The sequence below is a fragment of the Panthera onca genome, chromosome E2 (assembly GCF_046562875.1).
Source record: "Panthera onca isolate mPanOnc1 chromosome E2, mPanOnc1 haplotype 2, whole genome shotgun sequence".
Classification (NCBI taxonomy): domain Eukaryota; kingdom Metazoa; phylum Chordata; class Mammalia; order Carnivora; family Felidae; genus Panthera; species Panthera onca.
The window spans coordinates 1,171,881-1,193,377 of record NC_138353.1 but is presented as its reverse complement, the minus strand read 5'-3'; the positions used below and the strand labels follow the sequence as shown (position 1 = coordinate 1,193,377).

General features: G+C 48.1%; 1 protein-coding gene across 2 annotated transcripts; it reads left to right on the top strand.

Moving 5' to 3' along the window:
- The first annotated feature begins 387 nt into the window (after positions 1 to 387).
- Positions 388 to 20,601, top strand: ZNF530 (zinc finger protein 530). Of its 2 annotated transcripts, none has more exons than XM_078438675.1 (6): positions 388 to 717; positions 1,338 to 1,376; positions 3,319 to 3,445; positions 4,907 to 7,485; positions 8,665 to 8,706; positions 19,215 to 20,601. In XM_078438675.1, the coding sequence occupies exons 1-4, from the start codon at positions 685 to 687 to the stop codon at positions 6,289 to 6,291; spliced, it is 1,584 nt and encodes a 527-aa protein (XP_078294801.1). In that variant the 5' UTR covers positions 388 to 684; the 3' UTR covers positions 6,292 to 7,485; positions 8,665 to 8,706; positions 19,215 to 20,601. The 2 variants fall into 2 exon arrangements, with proteins under 2 accessions (XP_078294801.1, XP_078294800.1); XM_078438674.1 differs by having other exon boundaries at positions 8,662 to 8,706.
- Positions 20,602 to 21,497: the final 896 nt, after the last annotated feature.

The following is a 21,497-nucleotide window of genomic DNA, read 5'->3' as shown; positions in this document are numbered from 1 at the left end:
AGCTGACTCTAACGTTTCGGGCTAGAGGCATTTGAAAAGAAAGAAGATAAACTATTAGGCTCCACGTTTTGGGTCTGCACGACTCTGTGGAATGGACTGAGTCACTGGGAGCATCTGAAATACTACTTCTAGAATCCGAGAAAATGCTAAGCTTCAAGGAGTCCGAAATAACTTCTCTAAACACCTAGGTGATCAGTTGCACACGACACTCCTCAGAAATCTAAGAGCAGCCCCTTAAAGGAGCGAGGCCCCTCCCCCGCCCTTGGGAGACGGAGACACCACCTCTCAGCACCTCTCCCTCCTAGTCTGCGGGTGAGGGGCGCCCCGCGCCAGGGCTTTTCGTGCTGTGAGAACTACACTACCCAGAGGACGCTGCGCCGGGCGTCGTCGTCGTTTAGCCAATAGAGGCTCACGAGAAGGGCAATTCCGTGTGTTCCCATCGTGTCGGGGCGGGACTTCCGGCGTCCTCCTCGTGGCGGTAGTTTTGGCTGCTGTGAGCTGTATGTGCTGGGTCACGGACTCCTGAGGTCGGGTGGTGACTGAGGGGACCGAGGAGGCGCGAGGGGAGGCGCTGACCCCGCCGCGCAGACTGGCGTCCGCGACTCCTCAACGCCGCCCGGGCTGCCCCGCGCCGGGGCCGGGACGGGGACCCCTGGCCCGGGTGTCCGCTCCGCCCAGAGTCAGATGGCGGCGACCGCGCGCAGGGACCCGGCTCAGGTAAACGCGCGCCCCCCGGGCCCCCCCCTCCCCCCCCGCCCCAGACCCTCCAGGCCCGAGCGCGGGGCGCCTGCTCGCGTCCCTGCGGCCCAGGTACCGGTGTCCGGGCCGGGGAGGCGCTCGCGTGTGGGGACCCTGTGTCTGAGCGCTGGCACGACAGGGTGCGGGAGCGGGCTGCAGGGGAGGGGTCGGCTGGTGCAGGGCTGCAGGGGGCGCCGAGGGGGAGGAATTGGGGGGTGTGGGGTCCTCCCTCTGCCCTCAGGGGAACAGAGGGTGTGCGGCGGGGTCACGGGGGGACTGGCAGGTGGCCATCAGAGGCTGGGAGCCATTGAGAATTGTGAACAGGAAAGGCCTCACTTGAATTAGCCTTTTTAAAAAGTTTTTACAAGGTGCTAAGGGGACCAGACCGGAGGAAGGATGATAATAGGAAGCACAGGGAGGTTTTGGTCCCTGTCCAAGGTCATACAGTTGTAAGACTCAGCTCTGGGGACTGAGGATCAGAGAGACTGTAGTTATCCCAGGTCACCTGGCTCCAGGGCCGGGCAGGGGTGCAGGGTAGCCCCGAGCCCATGGAGCCCTGCCATGGTCACCTGCCTCTCTGAATTTTCCTCTTCACGCAGACCGTTATCAGTACAGAAGCACTTATGAACCCTGCAGAGGTGAGTGAGTGGATGGTGTTCCAGAACCTCACTGGTCCTGATTCCTCTCTTTATCTCTGTGATTGTGGTGTCCTGACACTCTTCATTTATCATTCTTCCAGGCCTGGGGACTGGGAACAGGTTCTAAGCCCGGGGTCCTCAGACCAGGCTGGGGGTTCTGTGGAGTGGTTCCTGTTGCTGGCAGCCAATAGAATGAGGTGTGGAGGACGGTTGCCCCAGTATAGTACCAGTGTCTGCAGGCCTTTGGAGGCGAGACTGAGCTGAACAAGGGTAGCTCAGTGTCCTTTCTCATGGGAACAGAGAGCACCGGGGCAGGAGTTAGACCTGGGATGGCCCCCTGAGAAGTTGGGTGTCTACTCTGGAGATGGTGGGAACAGTGGGAGCTTTGGAGCAGAGGAGGGATCTGTTCAAGCTCTTATGCTTCCTGCAGCTGCAGCACAGAGAACAGACTGGGCGAGTGAGCGAAGTGGCAGGAAGACCAGGGAGGAGGGTACTGCAGTAGTCCAGTGAGCGCTGATGATGTGGACCAGTGCGGTGGCCTTGGAGGGGGTAGAGATGGCTGGATTCTGAATCAGGTTTTTTCAGTAGATCTGTGATTTTCTGATTTTGAAGGTGAGAAAGAAGAAAGTAGAAGGGTTTCTTAAGAGGGTCCCACCCTCCTGACCTAATCAAAATCTGATCACCACCCCAAAAGGCCCCACCTCCAAATCTCCAAATTCTATCACACTGGGGGTTAGGGCTCCAAACATACCACTTTTGGGAGAATGCGTACATTCGGTCCGTAACACAGTGGGTCACGTTGAGGAGGGGTAATCCCAGTCATGATGATGTTAATAGTAGCCTCGGAAGGGGTGAGTGAGGTCAGAGGCTGGGTCTCGTGCTTGGTCACCTAGTTGTGGGGTGCAGACCAGTGTCTGCGTGTGGGTCAGTGAAAGGGAGGAGTGGTGGGAACAGTGCGGGAGAGTGGATGACCTGATGGGAGCAAGGCTTCTGAGAGGTGGGTGCACATGAGATGATGCAGGAGTGTGGGAGTAATGGAGGCAACATGGTGGTGAGGCCAGGACTGCAGCTTACTCACTGCTCTGGGGTCACCAGGACTTTGTTGTGACCTTGGTGTGCCTGGGGACTTTCAGTCGGGCAGCTGGATTAGCTCGGGGGCCAAGTGCTCATGTAGGAGAATCTCTGGACCTGGGGTGGAAAGGCTCTGGGACTGGCTCTGGATGAGGGTTGGACAGGGAGAAGAAGCCTTGACCGGCGAGAGCCGATCAAGTGCGGCATGAGTGGAGGAGGGTCATGAGTGCTGAGATCCACAAGTGGTTCCGTGTGGCTGCGGTTGAAGCGAGGAGCCGTCAGGCTGGGAGACCTACGGAGCAGGACTCTGGGCTGCCTCTGGCAGTGGGACCATTGGAGGTGTGCTGCTGTAGTTCTGGAACGTGTTTGAATTTGCCAGACTCTATGCCATGGAAGAAGGATGGGGGGTGCCTGTGGTACAGAGCGGGGAGAACTAGGAGAGAGTGGGAAGTGAAGGCCCGAGGGCCCTGGCCTTGAGAACATAAGAGAGAAATGGGAGCCCACACCCTTGGTTACGTCTGGGACATCTGATCTGGAGAATTGCTTAGCGAGAGAGTGTGTCCCTCTTGGGGAACTTGGCAGGGTGGTCTCAGAGAAGGTCTGGCCTGGTGAGTGGCAGCTGCTGGAAGGGGCCTGACATCAGAATTTTGGTATCGTCTACCTGCCCACCTGCCCGTCGTTGCTGTGGGTGGACATGGTGATCAAAGGGACCAGAAGGAGACAGTGTGCATCAGATGCCCCAGGGCCTGGTGTCTTCTCTGAGATGGGGATGTGGGGAGGTGGGTGAGCAGGGGAAGGATGAGTGGGTGGATGAACTTGGGAATCCTAGGGGAGAAGCTGATTATGGAATGAACTGTCCCCACTCTGGCAGAGTTGTGTGACTTTCGAGGACGTGGCCGTGTACTTCTCCCAGGAGGAGTGGGGGCTCCTTGATGAGGCTCAGAGGTTCCTGTACCACGACGTGATGCTGGAGACCTTTGCACTTACAACATCCCTGGGTAAGGCCTTCATCTTCCTCTCAGTGTTGTGAGCTGCTCTTTCTCCCTCTCCCAGAGCTAAACCTTGGCCTCTGCTAACTTCCCCACTTCCTTGGCATGTGTGCTGTGGGTGCCAGTGCTAAGCTATGTTCACTGCCCCAAGCGGTGCCCTCAGCAAGCCGCCCTAATACCTGCTACCCCACCGTGTGCAGGGAAGGGTCTGGGAATCTGGGAGTCCCACAGTCACCCGAATGGATCTCACATTGCTCACCCTCTCCCTGGTGGGATGACTGTGTCCACATTCGTGGCATCTTGTGCCCCAGGTTTTGCCTCCTCCTTTTTTTTTTTTTAAATTGAGATATAATTGACATGCGACATATTGGTTTCAGGCATACAGTGTAATGATTTGATACTTGTATATGTTGTGGAATGCTTACTACATTACGTGTAATGAACGTTCATCACCATACAGAGTTGCAGATATTTTTTCCTTGTGATGAGAACTTTTAAAGATTTCCTTATGATTGCCTATATCAGGAATTGTAAACATCGTCATGGTCCCTACTTACGTGGTCCTTAGACCTTTCTTGAAAGACCGTGCTTTGAGATTTTAATTGCAGTGTTCCTTTCTGTGGTCCGATATTTCCTAGTTGCTCTGGGCTGGTGCTGACCCCTCACCTGTCCTGTCTTTCCCTAAGGACTTGCCTCACTCAGGTCCTACGTAGTTCTCCAACTGGGAGTCTGAGGAGGGTGCTGGCTGCTTCGCAGGGTGGACTTGGCCCGGCGGTCTCAGAGAAGGCCTGGCCTGGTGAGTGGCAGCTGCTGGAAGGGGCCTGACATCAGGGCTGTGTTTAAAGTATACCAGGAACCCGCCCTGCGTTCACCAGCGTTTCGGTGCAGGTGCCACTGGACACATCATTTCTACACCTTTTTTCTGCATACTCTATGCTTTTCTGACTCTGAGTCACATTTCATCTGTGACTTCTATTCCTGGCTGTCCCCGGCTTTCTGACCTCCATCACTTGTTCCTCTCCACCACGTGGTCTGCAGTTCTCCTGTACGTAATGTGTTGTGACGTGTGCACATATCCTTAAATTGTCCTTGAACACCAGATACTCAGTTCCACTGGTATTTCCTTGGGCCTGGGCAGAACCATCGTTCTCAGTAGCGCGGACTTGTCCCCAGACAACAAGTTCCTGCTGAAGGCTGTTGGCATAGGAGTGAATTAGTGATCCTGCCTCCCCTCCCTGTGTGGCACCCCCTACTTGTGCCCTTTGTCCCAAAAGGTCTCCCTCATTCTGTCATCTTTAGAGGCCCAGTACTGCAAAGCAGCCCTCCCTTCAAATTGGTGCCCCATTCTGAAATTATACCCGTGGATTCTGTCTTTGGTTTGAAAGTATATTTTTGACACACATTCTTGATGGGACTTCCCTCTCTTCCTCAGAGGTAAAGTATACTTTATCCGCATTTCTCTGCTTTCAGATTGTTGGTGTGGAGCAGAGAATGAGGAAGTACCTTCTGAGCAGAGTGTTTCTGTAGAAAGAGTGTCACAGGTCAGGACTTCTAAGACAGGTTCATCAATCCAGAAGACTCACCTCTGTGAGAATTGTGTCCCAGTCTTGAAAGACAATTTGCAACCTTCTGAGCTCCGAGCGGCATGTTCTGGGCAGACATCATACTTGGGTGGGGCGACCAGAGGCTTCTGGTTTGGTGCAAACCTTCACCAGTATCAAAAGCATGACAGTGGAGAGAAAATGTTCAAAATGGATATGGACAGTGCCTTGTTAGTGACGAGCTGCAGATTCCACGTGTCAGCGAGGCCCTTTGCCAGTGGGGAAGGTGGAAAGGACTTTCTAGCTCCCTCAGGCCTTCTCCAGCACCTGGATATGCCCAATAGCGAGAAGCCCCAGAGCAGCATTGAGTGTGGGGAGCCCTTTACCAGCGGAATAAGTCACAAGTGGATCAAATGCAGGACAGCTTTCAGCACCACTCACACTCTTGACCACCAGAGATTCCACGATGGAGAAGGTCTTGACGAATGTAGCAAATGTGGAAAAGACGTCAGCTGTAAATACAGACCTTTTCAGCAGCAGAAAATTCACACCGAAGAAAGATCTTACAAGTGTAGTGAATGTGGGAGGTTCTTTAGTCGCAAAACCCATCTCATTCGACACTGGAGAGTTCACACTGGAGCAAAGCCTTATGAGTGCATAGAATGTGGCAGATCTTTCAGCCAGAAATCTGACCTCATTCAACACCAAAGAGTTCATACTGGAGAGAGGCCGTACGAGTGCAGTGAATGTGGGAAGTCCTTTATCCAAAAATCTATCCTTATTAAACACCTGAGAGTTCATACTAACGAAAGGCCTTACAAATGCATTGAATGTGGGAAATCATTTACCCAAAGTTCTGGCCTTCTTCGCCACAAGAGAGCTCACGCTAGAGCAAGGCCTTATGAATGCACTGAATGTGGGAAATCGTTTAGTTGTAAAACCCACCTCATGAGACACTGGAGAGTTCACACTGGAGTAAGGCCTTATGATTGCATTGAATGTGGGAAATCTTTTAGTGAGAAATCTGTCCTCATTCAACACCAAAGAGTTCACACTGGAGAAAGGCCTTATGAGTGCAATGAATGTGGGAAATCCTTTAGCCAGAAATCTGTCCTCATTCAACACCAAAGAGTTCACACTGGAGAAAAGCCGTATGAATGCGGTGAATGTGGGAAATCCTTCAGCCGTAAAACCCACCTCGTTCGACACCAGACAGTTCACTCTGGAGCAAAGCCTTATGAGTGCAATGAGTGTGGGAAATCCTTTAGCCAGAGCTCTGGCCTCCTTCGACATAGGAGAGCTCACCTGCAGTGAATGAGAAATCCTTTAGCTGCAAACTGAGCTCAGTCAACACCAAACAGTTCACACAAAGTGAAACAGAAGCAGAGAATGTGCCCTTTCCTTACTTAGTTTAATTGTGGTGGAGGAAAGCCTCTTGAGCCATCTGCCTGAACTGAATTTTATAGATCTGAAAACATCTACAGACTGGAGATTTCCCTGTAAGTTTCAGTTATGCGGGAAGCATGTACAACCTGTCCAAGCTCCTTGCCAGGTTGATGTCACTGCCAGTTTCAGTGGCAGCAGCCACTTCAGCTCTACCATGTGACCAGTCCCCACAGTGTGCGTCAGTCACCTTGGTCTGCTTGTCAAAGCTGACCTCTGCTCTCCCATGTGCTAGAGGAAATCAAGAATATCCTGAGCCTTATGAGATCTTCATTCCCTTCTCTCTTGACAAGTTAGCACGTGGATTTGACCCTCTGTTGGCCTCTAGAACACTATCTGGGTTCTGCTGATGGCCTGCGCAGAAGAACTAGATTTTTGAGAGATCTAACTGGTCTCAGGGAGTGCTCTTGATGAGGTTTTCCAGCTTCCAAGTCATCGAACCGGAAACTGTCGCACAGCTTTGGCTGGTTTGTGCAATAATAAAGGCCTTTCTGTTTAAGCACCTTTAATCTTAGAAACTCTGTCCACAGTGTAGGGTAGCTTGAAGGACTGCCAACTTGAAGTGGAAAGTTGTGAGGGGATGCAAATGTTGGTGCCTCAGAGGGGACAGTGTGATGGTAGAGTGTAGTGCTCTCCAGTTGTATCATAGTCTGCGTTGCTGCCAGGACCTCCTAGGAAAGACTGCTCTGTGGTCCTGAGTTTTTGCCTGGATGCCAGAGGTCACCCTGAGAAAGGGGCAGTTGTGACAACACCCGTGCTTTTGGAGACAACGTGAAATTTTCCTTGTTCACGGGCTACCTCAGTGCCCAGCAGTGCTGAGGAAAATCAGCCCCAGGTCCTGCAGAGGAGCTGTGCACCCTGATACCCAGAGCTCAGTAGGCCAGTGTCTCTGGCTGTAAGACTGCAGGGGCAAGGGAACCCATAATTGGCACAGAAACACTATCAATAGAGCGTGGAGGAGACTGCCGCAGGGTACGTGGAGTGCGCCTCCCCCGGGTGTGCACCCACAGGTGTTTCGGTGACTGACTGCAGGCTGCGAGTGTACAGAAATCTCAGGATCTCCAGGTGGGTTTATCTTGTGTGGCTGAAGTCATTGGCAGACCAGGGGTTTGTGGGTTCCTGTAGCCAATCTGAGCTGTTAACCTCAAGGCCGTTGCTGTACAGGCAACAGAAGAAGGCAGGGGAGAAGGGAGATCCTGTACTCTGGGGATATGGCTATTGTGACCCAGCTAGCAATGCCCTTACTCTGGTGGAAATGGCTTTCACTGTTGGCCAGCATTAACTGCCACTGAGGAAAGGCTGACCCTCAGGCATGAGTGAGACAGTGGAGTCAATACAGAGTTCCCAGACCTGATGTTCTGAAGGGTGGGAGATTTGGATTTTTACTGTGAACCACTTGTGAAAGCTGTATTAAGTTAAGGCATAATAAACATAGACTAAATTGAACGTATTTAAAGCATTACAACATGGTGAGTTTTGACCTGTGTACACTTAGGAAACCGTCACTGTTAGCAGTGATAATGAGCATGTCTGTCACCTGCATGTTTTCCTTTCTCCCTTTTATAATCTCTCTCTGGCCCTCCAGGCAACCATTGATTTGCGTTCTTTTAAAATTGATTGCATTTTTTGGGGCGCCTGGGTGGCTCGGTCGGTTAAGCGTCCGACTTCGGCTCAGGTCACGATCTCACGGTCCGTGAGTTAAAGCCCCGCGTCGGGCTCCGTGCTGACCTCTCAGAGCCTGGAGCCTGTTTCAGATTCTGTGTCTCCCTCTCTCTCTGCCCCTCCCCTGTTCATGCTCTGTCTCTGTCTGTCTCAAAAATAAATAAACGTTTAAAAAAATAATAAAATAAAATTGATTGCATTTTCTAGAATTTATGATTAACCATAAAGTGTTTGCTCTTTTTTTCTGTTTTCTTGATGCTGCGTTGAGAATCCTAAATGGTGCCTATATGAATCATTTATTCTAATTTCTGAGTAGCTTTCTCTTTGATGTGTCATCAGCTGCATTTATCCATTCATCTGTTGATGGATATTTGGATTATTTCCAGTGTTGAGTTTTTGCAGATAAAGCTGGTGTAAACATTTGTTTATAATTCTTTATATGGATATGTGTTTCATTTCTCCTACTTTAATGACTCCTAGTGCACTGCCTGAGTCATGGGGTAGGTAAATATTTAACTCCTTTTTAAAAATTGCCAAGCAGTGATCTAAAATGATTGTGTCTTTTTGCATTTCCACCAGCAGCGTGTGAGACTTCCAACTCCTTCGCACCCTTGTCAGTGCCTGGTAAGATTGACTTTTTAATTTCACCTTTTTAAAATAAGTATTGTTATCTCATTTGTTTTCATTGTATTTCCCTAAGGATTTATGGTGTTGAGCATTATTTCATGTGTTTGCTGTTTATCTTTTTTAGTAAACTGCCTCTTCTTACCTGTGGACTATTTTCTCTCTTATGAAATTTGGTTATTTTCCGTTTAGTAACAAATAAGATGAAACAAAACAGACTTAGGTTGGAATATTCTTTGTTCTTCAGTAATGTGGGCAACTTCTTTGCTGCATGGAATAGTTGTTTTTGAATACTCGAAGAATATTCTGTCATTTTTTCTTTATGGATATTCTCTTTGGGGGGATATGCACAAGGTAGTGGCCACCTATACGATTTATTAGCATACTTTCCATCACTTTTTAAAATATTTATTTTATTTTTATATTTTTATATATTCTCGAGAGAGAGCTCATGCACATGTACAGGGGAGGGGCAGAGAGAGAGTGGGGACAGAGGATCTGAAGCGGGCTCTCTGCTGACAGCCGGCTGACAGCAGAGCGCCCGGTGGGAGGCTCAAACTCACAGACCGCGAGATCATGACCTGGGCCGAAGTGGGATGCCTAACTGACTGAGCCACCCAGGCGCCCTTCCGTCACTTTTCTAGGCGTAGACATTCCATATATTGTATTCAATAATACGATAAATTAAGCCTTAGTTTCTAGCATTTGCTGACTTTCTTGGTATAAGTTCTCCCATGATGACCAATTTCAAACTGCCGACATGATGTCGCCAAACGGGGTTGGGAAAAGTTGGCAGTAGCACGCCATTCTATTTCTACCCTATTGATAGAGTACCCACAGATGGCCTCCGGACCATATGTGATACGAAAACAGTAAAGTGATCAGGGAGTGACACTATTTGAGTATTTGTGACTTCAAGTTTGGCTGATGTATAATTGACTAAAATGTGCATGTTTAAAATGTGTATTTGGACGTTTTGATTCATAAAAACAAAAGCTTCCTTGTGCGCTTTTAAAATTCATTCTCCTTCTCTCTAAAAAAAGGAAAAAAAAAAAAAGATAAACCAGGGGTACCTGGGTGGCTCAGTTGGTTGAGTGGCCAACTCTTGATTTCAGCTCAGGTCGTGATCCCAGGGTCATGGGATCGAGCCCCTCATTGGGCTCTGTGCTGAGCTTGAAGCCTGCTTAAGATTCTCTCTACCCCCCCCCCGCCCCTCTCCCCAACTCACATGTGCATGCTCTTTCTCTCTCCCTCTCTCTCTAAAATAAAATAAATTAATTAAAGATAATCTTCCCAACATAGAATTACTAATACAAGGACATATTCTACCCTTTTTAATGGCTACTTTCAAATATACACAGAATGGAAAAGATTATGGACCCTTAGTCTTCTATCATTATTTAGGGTCATTCTTGTTTCATCTCCCTTCATGTATATCAGTGAGTTATTTTACCCACTAAACCCAGACATCATGGTGGGGTTTTTTGTTTTGTTTGTTTTTAATGTTTGTTTATTTCCGAGAGAGAGAGGGGCAGACTGTGGGCAGGGGAGGGACAGAGAGAGACACACAGAATCCGAAGCAGGCTCCAGGCTCTGAGCTGTCAGCACAGAGCCCCACATGGGACTCAAACTCGCAAACCGTGACATCATGACCTGAGCTGAAGTTGCACTCTTTTTTTTTTTTTTTTTAATTTTTTTTTTTTTAACGTTTATTTATTTTTGAGACAGAGAGAGAGCATGAACGGGGGAGGGTCAGAGAGAGAGGGAGACACAGAATCTGAAACAGGCTCCAGGCTCTGAGCGGTCAGCACAGAGCCCGACGCAGGGCTCGAACTCACGGACGGCGAGATCATGACCTGAGCCAAAGTCGGATGCTTAACCAACTGAGCCACCCAGGTGCTCCCAGACATCATGGTTTTTAATGCAATGCTTTTCTAAAATGTTAAGAGTTTTTTTATAATGCAAATAACTTTCTCATGTAATAAAAATATTGTGAATTGTGATAAATATGAAAAATTCAGTGATGAATTTTATCCATTTTCTCAAAAACGCATTTGATTTTTCAGGCAGAGTAGTCAGACTCAGGATGCAGAATGTGTTTTGCAGGTCTCTTAACCTCTAGATACCGCTTCTCTTTTATTTGTATTTATTTATTTTTAAAGTTTACTTATTTATTTTGAGAGAGAAGAAGAGAGAACATGCACATAAGCAGGGGAGGAGTGGAGAGAGAGGGACAGAGAATCTCAAGCAGGCTTGAGTGTGTGGAGCCCGACACAGGGCTCAGTCTCATGGACCATGAGATCATGACCTGAGCTGAAATCAAGAGTCAGACGCCCGACTGACTGGGGCCACCTGGATGCCACTTATCTCTGTTTTGTTTACTTGTTGAAGTGATGAGCCACGTGTCCGTTACAGTTTGCAGCATTCTGGACTTGACTCCCTGTATCTCATAATGTGCTGCCCCTTCCCCCAAATTTCCCGTGCGCTAGATACTGATGAGTGATTGAGGTCTGGTCCTGGCAGATGGGTGCCTGGCGGTTGCATAACCTGGAAGCGTATTCAGGCATCGGATGGGATGGATGTGTGGTGATGACACTGTAGTGCAGCCTGGGGACACACATGCTTAGATCTGGGGGACCCTGTGTGTCAGGAGTGCGATGCTGATAGTCCTTAGCACTTCCTGGCCATACCTGACATAAACCCTGGGAACACGTGTGACAGACGTGCGACGCTGACATCCTCAACACAGCGTGAACCTGTGTGCGAACACCATCCCACAGCACGAACGGTGTGGGACGGACACAAGGCATGCACACCTGGGATACGTAAAACTCACCAGCGACCTAGGACATAGGTGGAGGCATTGAGGTGACCTAGCAAGCCCGGGGACACAGAGGGTACTAACGCACCACAGAGACTCGTGGGGCAGGCATGTTCTAGGGACGCTGCAAAGCCTGGTGGGTGGGCCACACAGTCATCGTACAGTGTCCCTTGGACCAAGGACGATGTGGTGGGGGCAGCCCGGTTTGGAAGGAACAGCCCCCTCCTCTGTCACTGCAGGTCTGACAGTGCGCTGATGGGAGCACAGCAGGTGCCTGTGCAGTCATCCCTGTTTCCTTAAGGCCCGGGCCGTGGTCCTCCACGCGTACGGGGGATGCTTTTAGAGGGCGCACGGACATGTCTTCATGTGGCATGGGTGGGCACTCCTGCAGCCAGCCCTCTCCGTTGTCGTTCCCCCGATTGGCCTCAGGAGAAAGTCTGGGTTTAGTGCTGAGTCTGCGTACCCCTCTACACATTACTAATTTCCCTTTCTGCAAGCCGGGAGCAGTCCCGAGGAGGCCCCATGAGCTTGCTGGGACGTAGTAGCATTATTTTGATTTTATTGTTGTGTTTTCATGGCAACTTATTCTTTATGGCAAGGAAAATTTTTTCCCATTTACCAGAGCTCTGGAAAGAATATAATAATTTAGGAAAAATAAAATATGTGTCACTTTAAAGAGATAAATTAGTAAACACAAAACAAAATAAAACAACAGCCAGAGCTAACATGTCCTAAACACTGACCACGTGCCTGTCCTGTTCCAGGCCCTGGGATGTCTCGCTCAGTTTTTTCTCCCCATATCTGCTGCTCAACCAAGTAAGCAAAATGTGCCCGCTGCAGGGACTGCCTCACAAAGCTGAGCTCACTCACAGTAGGTGACCTGCCTGCTTGGTGGCAGCTGTCTTCTGGCTTTGATGGTCAGGATTCTTTAGGACTGTTGGAAATGTTTTTGGAAATGTTGGGGAGTGGACGATACTTGGCGTCTGGGTAAATGTGCTTATTTTATTCAGTATAGAGGAGTTTGCCTTTTTCAGAATTTCATATAAATTGAGTCCTTTCTTAGGTGGTTTCTTTTATACGGCACAATTATTTTTGATGTTTATCTCTGCTGTGTCAAGAATAGTTAGATTTTGCTTTTCTTTTAAAAAAATTTTTAATGTTTATTTTCGAGAGGGAGGGAGAGTGTGAGTGGGCGAGGGGCAGAGAGAGAGGGAGACACAATCTGAAGCAGGCTCCAGGCTCAGCTGTCAGCACAGAGCCCGACGCGGGGCTCGAACCCACGAACCGCGAGATCATGCCATGACCCGAAGTTGGACGCTCAATCGACTGAGCCGCCCAGGCGCCCCGGTATTGCTTTTCTTTTGAGTCGTGTAGCATATAGGTCGATACTTTATACTCTGCGGATATCACGCCTTTTGTGCATTCGTCTGTTCATTAGCATTTGGATTGTTTTCAGTTCCTGGCTCTTAAGATAAAGCTGCCACAGACATTTATGTGAAGTCTTCATGGAAATATGTTTCATTTCTTTTGAGTTCATACCTAGGAGTATCGTGCCTAAGTCAGAGGGTAGTTGGATGTTTGGGGTTTTTTTTAGGAAGCTGCCGACTGTGTTCTAAAGCGGGTATGTAATTTCACGCCCCCACCAGTAGCGTGAGTGTCTTTTCCCTGCAACCTCATCAATATTTGGTATAATTAGTCTTTTTAACAACGTTAGCCATTCTAATGTTTCTTGAATCCTTGTAAAAGGGGAGAGAGGGGGAGAGAAGCCCAGGGCTTGTTAGGCTTCTTTGATTTTGAGAGAGAACTTTTCCTGCACCAGGAAGGAGGACGCATCACCCACTGGGGCCACGAGAGGTGGCCAGTATTGGGATCCTAGAGTGCCCATTCCTGCCGCTTGGGCCACAGCATTCGGCGGACCTTTGATGTCTCCTCATGTTCCCTCTGCAGGCTGGGTGGATTGTCCTCCCTCTTTGCTGACCAAACACACTGAACTTGACAACGTCCACTCGAGCTTTGCTCCCTGTGAAGGGCGTGGAGACTTGTACTCACAGCTTCCCAGCGGGCACTGAGTGTCCCTGTAGCTTGTGTTTCTGTGTGTATGTTTTGTGGTCTTTTGCGTGTGTGGTTTGCAGTGGAATGTGTAGGAGCATTTCACTAAAGCGGACTGTTCTCCTTCCTCTCAGATAGCATTCTGTACCCGAATTTTCCAAGTTTCTCTGGAGATATGCATACTCAGCATCACTGTGAAGGCTAAAGGAGTGAATTTCGGTGATAAAGTTTATCCAAGAGGAGTGATGCTGTTGTATTAATCATTATTTTCTGTACATTTTGATATTTTTATATCTTAAATAACCTTTTGGCTGGGGCTGGCCAATTCTTGGTGATACCAGAGGGCCCAGCCGGGAGCGTGTCTCTGCTGTGCAAACGGACCAGTCTAGAGCCACACCTCTTCCGTGTGGCCCACGCACCCCACCAGGCAGTATTCCTCGGCCTGGGTCACTCCAGGACCAGGTGCCAGGCAAGTAGGGACCATCCCTGGGCCTGAAGCCTGCTGAGGTAACTCCAACCAGCCAGTCCTAACCTGCTCCCCTGGCCTTGCCTCGCCTTCTCAGAAACCCCGGGAAAGTCTTCTGGCCCAGGTTCTCCCCTGGCTCGTGCTTCTTGACCCAAACCTGGTCTTCCTTCTGTGGCTCTGCCTGGCTCTTCCTTCAGTGGTGCTGACCTCTGTCACTACTCGGGCACCTTTGTACACGGAACAGGTGCAGTGAGGGCCGTGGCTGCCCGCCCGGACATCCCAGGCTGCAGATGCTTCCCTCGGGAGGGCGCAGCTAGCCGCCGCCACTGCTGCTTTCTGTGCCTGCCGTGTGCCGCCGCGACGTTCCAACCTGAACCGTAAGAGAACCTTGGAGGCGCGCGGCTCTGGGGTCCGCTCGTGTCCTAGGTGCTGGGTCCAGGTTGGCGGTGGCTGTAGTTCCCTAGGTTGGCGCTTTACCTGGAACATCATGGTCCGCTGGGCCAAACCTCATTTGACCCTGAGTTCCTGGCAGTGACCTGGGGTATTTGGGTGTCTGGCAAAGGCTCCCACAAGGAAGCGAGAATAGGCTTCCTCCAATGGGGCTGTGTTGGGGTTGAGTCTGGTCAGCCTGCCCACCGGTGCTGAGGTCTGCAGAGGGCTCCTGGGCTTGCCCTTCTCAAGGGCATTCCTTGCGGGGAGTCTGGGTATTGGTCCCCATGAGCTATAGATCTGCTTTCAACCAGGCGTGGGTCCCTGGGATTTGCAGGGGGCTGCCGGGGCTGCCTAGCACCGAGGGCTGTCCTCCTCATGGGAAGCCAGAAGTAAATGTTTCAAAGGCACATCCCTTGTTGCTTGCTTTACTGTTGTCACGATCCGTCCCCCAACCAAGTAGGATATAAGGGATCCCATCCTTGGACACTTGTGACTCCTGTTAAATTTTCAAAAGGTAAAAAGAAAAACCAGCACTCCCCCTTAAGCACCTGAGGCTTCTCTGCTCGTTAGACACGACAGATGTCCCTGTCACTGCTGGGGCCCTTGTAGGTGCCGCTGCCTGGTAACGAGCTAGGAGTCTCCATAAGCCAGAGGTCCCCGAGTCAGGATGCTGCCCACATTGCTCTTTTGCATGTAGACCCCGGCCCCTCTGAGGGCGATTGGGACCACCAGGAGCTGGGCCGATAGACACCCAAAAGGGAAAAAAGGAAAACACTGGGGGACATACAGGAGACAAAAGGGGAAATGGGGTGGGGAGTATAGACAGCTGCCTAGAGACAAAGTCATTCTAAAAGATTTTGCCTAAGGAAAAAAAAATGAGGGGGCACCGGATGGCTCAGTCCGTTAAGCATCTGACTCTTGTTCTCAGCTCAGGGCTTGATCTCAGGATTGTGAGTTCAAGCCCCGCATTGTGTTTGTTCTGTGCTGGGTGTGAAGCCCACTTTAAAAGAAAATGGGGAGATGAGCTGTCCAGGGGAGAGTTGGCCTGGGAGCACCAGGCCCCTTAGCTTACCCCCATGCCCCCTTTTTTCTTGTAAGCCCGAGACACAAAGTAAAGAAGTCACCTTCAGGCAACTCAAAGCGTGAATCAGAGGTAGAGACAAAGGAAAGAGGAGTAAAGATTGCTCTTGAGGCAGCTGCAAGCCCGAGTTCGGGGGACTCAACCCTACGTGCTGAGCGGATGCCAGGACTAGTAGCAAACAGTGCCAGCCCTCAGTGACTTGTTTAAGAAACACACCCTGAGGTAACGGGGAAAGAGAGTAATAATGTATACATATGTTTAATACTCTAACATTCATATATAATAAGTTGTGTGTTCATATATGTTATAGCAAAGTGCTGCAGTGTGACCCCATTTAAGAATTAAAAACCTCAAAAAAAAAATTAAAAATCCAGAATTTATACACTAACACATTTCTGTAACAAAAAAGGTAAAAAAAGAGACTGATTGGGTTTTGTGCCTATAAAACCTAGATTCTTTTTTTTTTTTAATGCTTTTTATTTTTGAGAGAGACAAAAAGAGTGTGAACAGGGGAAGGGCAGAGAGAGGGAGACACAGAATCTGAAGCAGGCTCCAGGCTCTAAGCTGTCAGCACAGAGCCTGACGCGGGGCTCAAACCCATGAACCGTGAGATCATGACCTGAGCCAAAGTCGGACGTTTAACCCACTGAGCCACCCAGGTGCCCCGTAAAACCTAGGTTCTAAAGGTACTTTAACATTTGCTAAAATGCACCAAATGACAACTCCATGGACTTAATTGATACTGTTACTTAAGAATATTCTGGTTACATCTGAGGATCCCACTAAATTTAAATGTTGTGCCCTTTGTCGCCTTAGAAAGTAAATAAACAAACAAAAAGTAAATAAACATAAAATCGGAGGAAAAGCGAGTATGCCTTGGTAGCCTTGCCTCAATTTCCCATAGTCATAGGACCCATTGCTTTAAAATCAGGTATGGACGCTCTGACAAAATAATGAATTAAAGCCTTTAATGGTTCCAAATTGACTTGATAAAAGGAGACACCATAATGCCTATTTGGAATATTAACATGGCCCAATGTAAGTTAAAATAAGACCTTCAAGGGTTAAAACTTACTGTGTGAAGACTAGTTGATAAGGGGGTGGTTTCCCCACTGTTCTACCACTTGACAGCCCAATTTTGCTTTTTCTGGATTCTGGAAATAACTGGGTTCCTCGTGATGAATTTCTACGGCCGGGATGCTGTGGTCCCATCCATGAAGGCCCCATGCCCAATATTATTAAAATTACTGATTCTGTTAATCGGTAACTGATCAGTATTTTGTGCTTGTAGATTTGGCTGACGCGTTCTGTTTATTTCAGCCTATTTTAACCGCCTCTCAAACGCAGTTTGTTTCCACTTGCAACGGGGACACAAGACTTTTCCCAGTTCACACACGGGCTACAATGACAGCTCTGCCATCAGTCTGCACACGTCCACCTTTCTCCAAAAGCACAGGTGTGACACTACATTGATGCTGTCCTCCTCCAAGGAGACTCACTTGACACACTTATTGAGGACATGGAAGTCCAGCGTTGTTTAGTCCTTTGGGTTCTAGTGCCGACATACTCCTCGTTACAGATCTCACTTCCAAATTCAGATCAGCAGGCATTCCTGCTGCCGCCCTCGTAAACTCGTTTCCTTAGAGGCTTTGGCAGCCTCGCGCCTCCTGGGGTCTAATACTTTGGATGGGCATTAGTTGTTCGAGGGCTTCTGACACAAGAAACCCCCTCTCCACCTTGTGCCGTACACCATTAAAACCACAACGGGGGTGGTGGGGGAAGCCACAAGTGACTGGCTATGTGCCAGGCTGTTCTGGAAGTGGAGGCTCACATAGACCCTGAGCTTGTGACCCTCCACACCCAGTTGCCGTTGCATTTTGGGTCATCGAAACACCACCCCACAGGCTCCTCTGTTTGTATGTGAACACCAGGAGGCCATGTTCCTCAGCCTCGGTCGTCCCAGGGCCAGTCCACCTGGCAACTCAAAGACCACCCTTATGATTCAGAACCCGCCAAAATTACGCAGACTAGTCATTCCTAAAGTGTTCACCCTGCCGTGCCTTATGTTTTCTTCAGAAACCCCCAGTAGAGTCTTCTGGCCTAGGCTCTCCCTGGGCTCCTACTTCTGTTTTATGACCCAAATCTGGTGTTCCTTCTGTGAATACATGCCCTGCCTCCCACTTCTAGGGGGGTTGTGAGGGACATGAACGTTTTCTTTTGGTGGCATTGACCTCTCGTGTCATCACTTATACATTATGCTTTTATATGTTAGCACCTGGCACAGAACTACTGTCAATAGGTATTTTAATAATCTATATAGAGTTAATGAAATTACAGTTAAAATTCTTAAATTTTTTTTTTTCCCAGGGGAGTTGAAAAGCTTACTTTGAAACTAGTATTAAAAATAAGCATATGGCCAAGAATAGTCAAGACATGTAACGAGGGCTAATCATGTATTTTCTGTGGTTTGTTATTATGACAGGATATTTTATTTATATCCATTAAGGCAGAACAGATTCTTGGGTCCTACTAAATGTACCCCTACCCCCTCCCACCCCCCCCACCCCCCCACCCCCCCCGCCAATCTAAAAACTCCTTTATTCCTACATAGAGATAAGGGAACATATTGAACTTGTACCAGAGTATCCTGAGGAGTAAACTGAGATACTTGAAGAAACTAGTGATAATAGAAGCAGAAGATTAAAGCATTTTAATACTTTCTTTCAGGAAACATTAATGTTTTTTTATTTTGAGAGAGAGATTCCCAAGCAGGCTCCATGCTGTCAGAGCCCAATGTGGGGCTTGATCTCATGAACTGTGAGATCATTACTTGAGCTGAAATCAAGAGTTGGACACTTAACCAACTGAGCCACCAAGGCACCCCTGTTCTTACATTTTCTTCTAGAAAAGTTTCAGATGTCTAGAAATGTCATAATAATACTTCAGTGAACACCAATATGCCCTTGAACACCCATCACCTAGTGTTTACACATTAGTAACATGCTCACTCCCATCTAGCACCCCATAATACTTTTATGTTTATCATCTAAGCATCATAGCAACCGTGTTGCTATCAAGTTTAGGAAATTTAACATCGATAAATGGTATCTAACAAACACTTCCATTTTTACCAATTGCTAGAGATATTTTCGTTGTAATCTTTTCTGATCCATGATCCATTCTAGAGTCATAGATTTTGTTATGTATCTCAGCCTCTTTCAATTTGGAGCACTTCAGCCTTTGTCTTTCATGGAACTGCCTTTTTGAAAATTAATGGTTATGGGGCACCTGGGTGGCTCAGTCGGTTAAGCGTCCATCTTGGGCTCAGGTCACGATCTTGTGGTTCGTGAGTTCAAGCCCCTTGTCGGGCTCTGTGCTGACAGCTCAGAGCCTAGAGCCTGCTTCAAATTCTGTGTCTCCATCTCTCTGCCCCTCTCCCACTCACGTTCTGTCTCTCTCAAAAATAAATAAATGTTAAAAATTTTTTTTTCAAAGGTACAGAAAGAGTACCATAAAGCCATCTAAATAATAGTCCAGAAGGGACATCATTGAGGACCAGACTAAATGAAATGAGGCCAAAGAAAAGACACTCATGTTCTAAATTTCTATTATTTTCCTACTTTTAATCATGTCTTGTAACATCTCCTTTTCATCCTGAGATGCCATGAAAGCATGGTGTCCACAGGACCCGAGACGACTTGAGTCCAACCGTTCTATACAAGCTTCACAGAGACCCTGGGAAAATCAAGGTTATATGAAATGATTTTGGGAGAAGTTGACCATGCAAGGAAAAGGACATTAGGTGAAGCAGCCAGAACTGCAGCCAGTGGAGAGAAGAGAGAAAAAAGGGAGAAAACCATGCTGGCTAAGAGTGAGTCTCACAGAAGAAAGAGCTCATGAAAATGGTCTGACTCTTACAGAATAAAAGAGTGGAAGAAAAATAGGAATGCTACACACCACGGAGAGTACTATTGACACATATATACTGATTCAGTGACGTCTTCAGTCAATTGAATAAATAATAAAAGTGAGATTCTAGTGATTGATAACACGGTTATCAAAAGAAGATTCAAATACAGAGAACAGCAAGACTTTAAAGGATGAAGAGTAAAGGTCAAGTGAAATATCCTGATTCCAAGATGGAGAATATGAACAAAAGACCAGAGGTAGACAGATGAGGAAACAGACTGAACAAACAGATGACCGTCCACAACAGCAAAAGACCTCAGCAGTCAACACAGAGCAGAAGATGGATGTAAAATGGACACATCCCGTGTGATTCTTAGAAGGAATGAAGTATACAGAGGAAACTCTCCTACTAAAGGCTTCTTTTCTGAGGACTGATTCTGAGAGAGCTTAGGTGAGGAGCATTAAGGAGGAGAGAATAGGTTCAGAAAGAAAAGTTGCAGAAGAATTGAGACACACGAGAATCAGCACAGCCGTAGCCTCCTTAAGGGGGTTACAGTAGCATCACTATCTTTACTAGAGTTTGTGATCCCACGTACCAGAGCTCTGACATCAGTCACCCTCATGAAAGCTGTTTCTCATGCACACTTCACAAATTGCCCAGTCCCACCTAGCTCAGCACCAGGTTTATGTGGCCCCTTTCCCTTCCAGCCCTCCCAATCCCACTGGAGCACAGGGAACATTGCAGGGATGCATATATGGAGTTTCTGACTGGATTGCAACCACGAGCAAACCCAACTTTGAAATTCCACTCTTCTGTTCAAATATTGTGTGATGCCCCATGACTGTTCTGAAGGTATCATCAAACAGCTAGCTTACTTCTGCAGTTGTGTTTGGAATTTATTTGAGGGCATCCAAGTGGCACCAAACACTTCTGGACTCAGTGGCAGCAACTTGAGACCCAAGTGACTTAAGAGTCTTCTCCTAGTGAAACTGCAGGGGGTGGGGTGGGGGGGAGAAGCTTTATCGTAAATGTATTCCTAAAGTCTTTACTAGCCCATGCAAGAATGAGAGGGGAGAATGGGATCTCATGTTTTTAGGAGTTTGTGTATTTAATCAAATAAAGCTGAGAATATATTTAATGACCATGTTGTTTCAAATGATTCTAAAAGGAGAGAAGGGTAGAGACAGGAAATTTAGCAGGACTTATAAGAAAGAGAGGTTTGTTTGTTTTTGTGAGAAAAATACCCACTTCTATTCTGCTGTTATGGGATGTGTACTGGAAAGTAGAAGTGAGAATACCTCCCTTTTTTGTGCCTAGCTGTTGGCTAAATTACAAATAATTTTATGGGGCACGTGGGGGGTTTTGTCAGTTAAGCATCCCGACTCTTGATTTCTGTTCAGGTCATGATCTCACGGTTCTTGAGATGGCGCCCTGCGTCAGGCTCTGCGCTGACAGCACAGAGCCTGCTTAGGATTCTCTGTCTCCCTCTCCCTCTGCCCCTCCTCGTCTCATGCATGAGCGCTCTCTCAAATAAATAAACAGTTAGAAAAAAAAAAAAAAGGGTCAGGCTCACCCTGTCTTGTTCCTGACTCTGTTCTCAATCCGACTTGTCCATAAAGTGCTTAAATATATGGGAGGAAAGATGAATTTATAAATGGACAATATTAAGAGACCTACATTCTAACATTTGTAGTGACCTGACCAGTGTATGGAAATAGTTTCTTTTGCATAGTGGGCAAAGTGGAGCCTAAAGAGAAAGGAGCACGAGAGGACCGAGGGTGGGGGGCATACAGCAGTCAGTGCACTGAGACTCACCAGCCACAACTGGGTGCAGCAGAGTGAGCCAACCAAAAGGCAGAGGGATGAAGACAGCGAGGTAATGGAGACAAATGTGCTTACCTGGATGAGGATGCTCTGGGTGACTTTGGTCTCAGCAGAGCATTTGAGGGACAGGTCTTTGCTGTGAATGTGGAGAACGTCCTGCATACGTCTGTACAAGATGAACACCACAGAGCCGCTAGCCCAGACCATC

Coding starts and splice junctions, on each gene's coding strand:
- ZNF530 (XM_078438675.1), top strand. CDS start 685: ATGGCGGCGACCGCGCGCAGGGACCCGGCTCAG. Junction 718..1,337: donor CGCGCAGGGACCCGGCTCAG/GTAAACGCGCGC, acceptor CTCTTCACGCAG/ACCGTTATCAGTACAGAAGC. Junction 1,377..3,318: donor CACTTATGAACCCTGCAGAG/GTGAGTGAGTGG, acceptor CCACTCTGGCAG/AGTTGTGTGACTTTCGAGGA.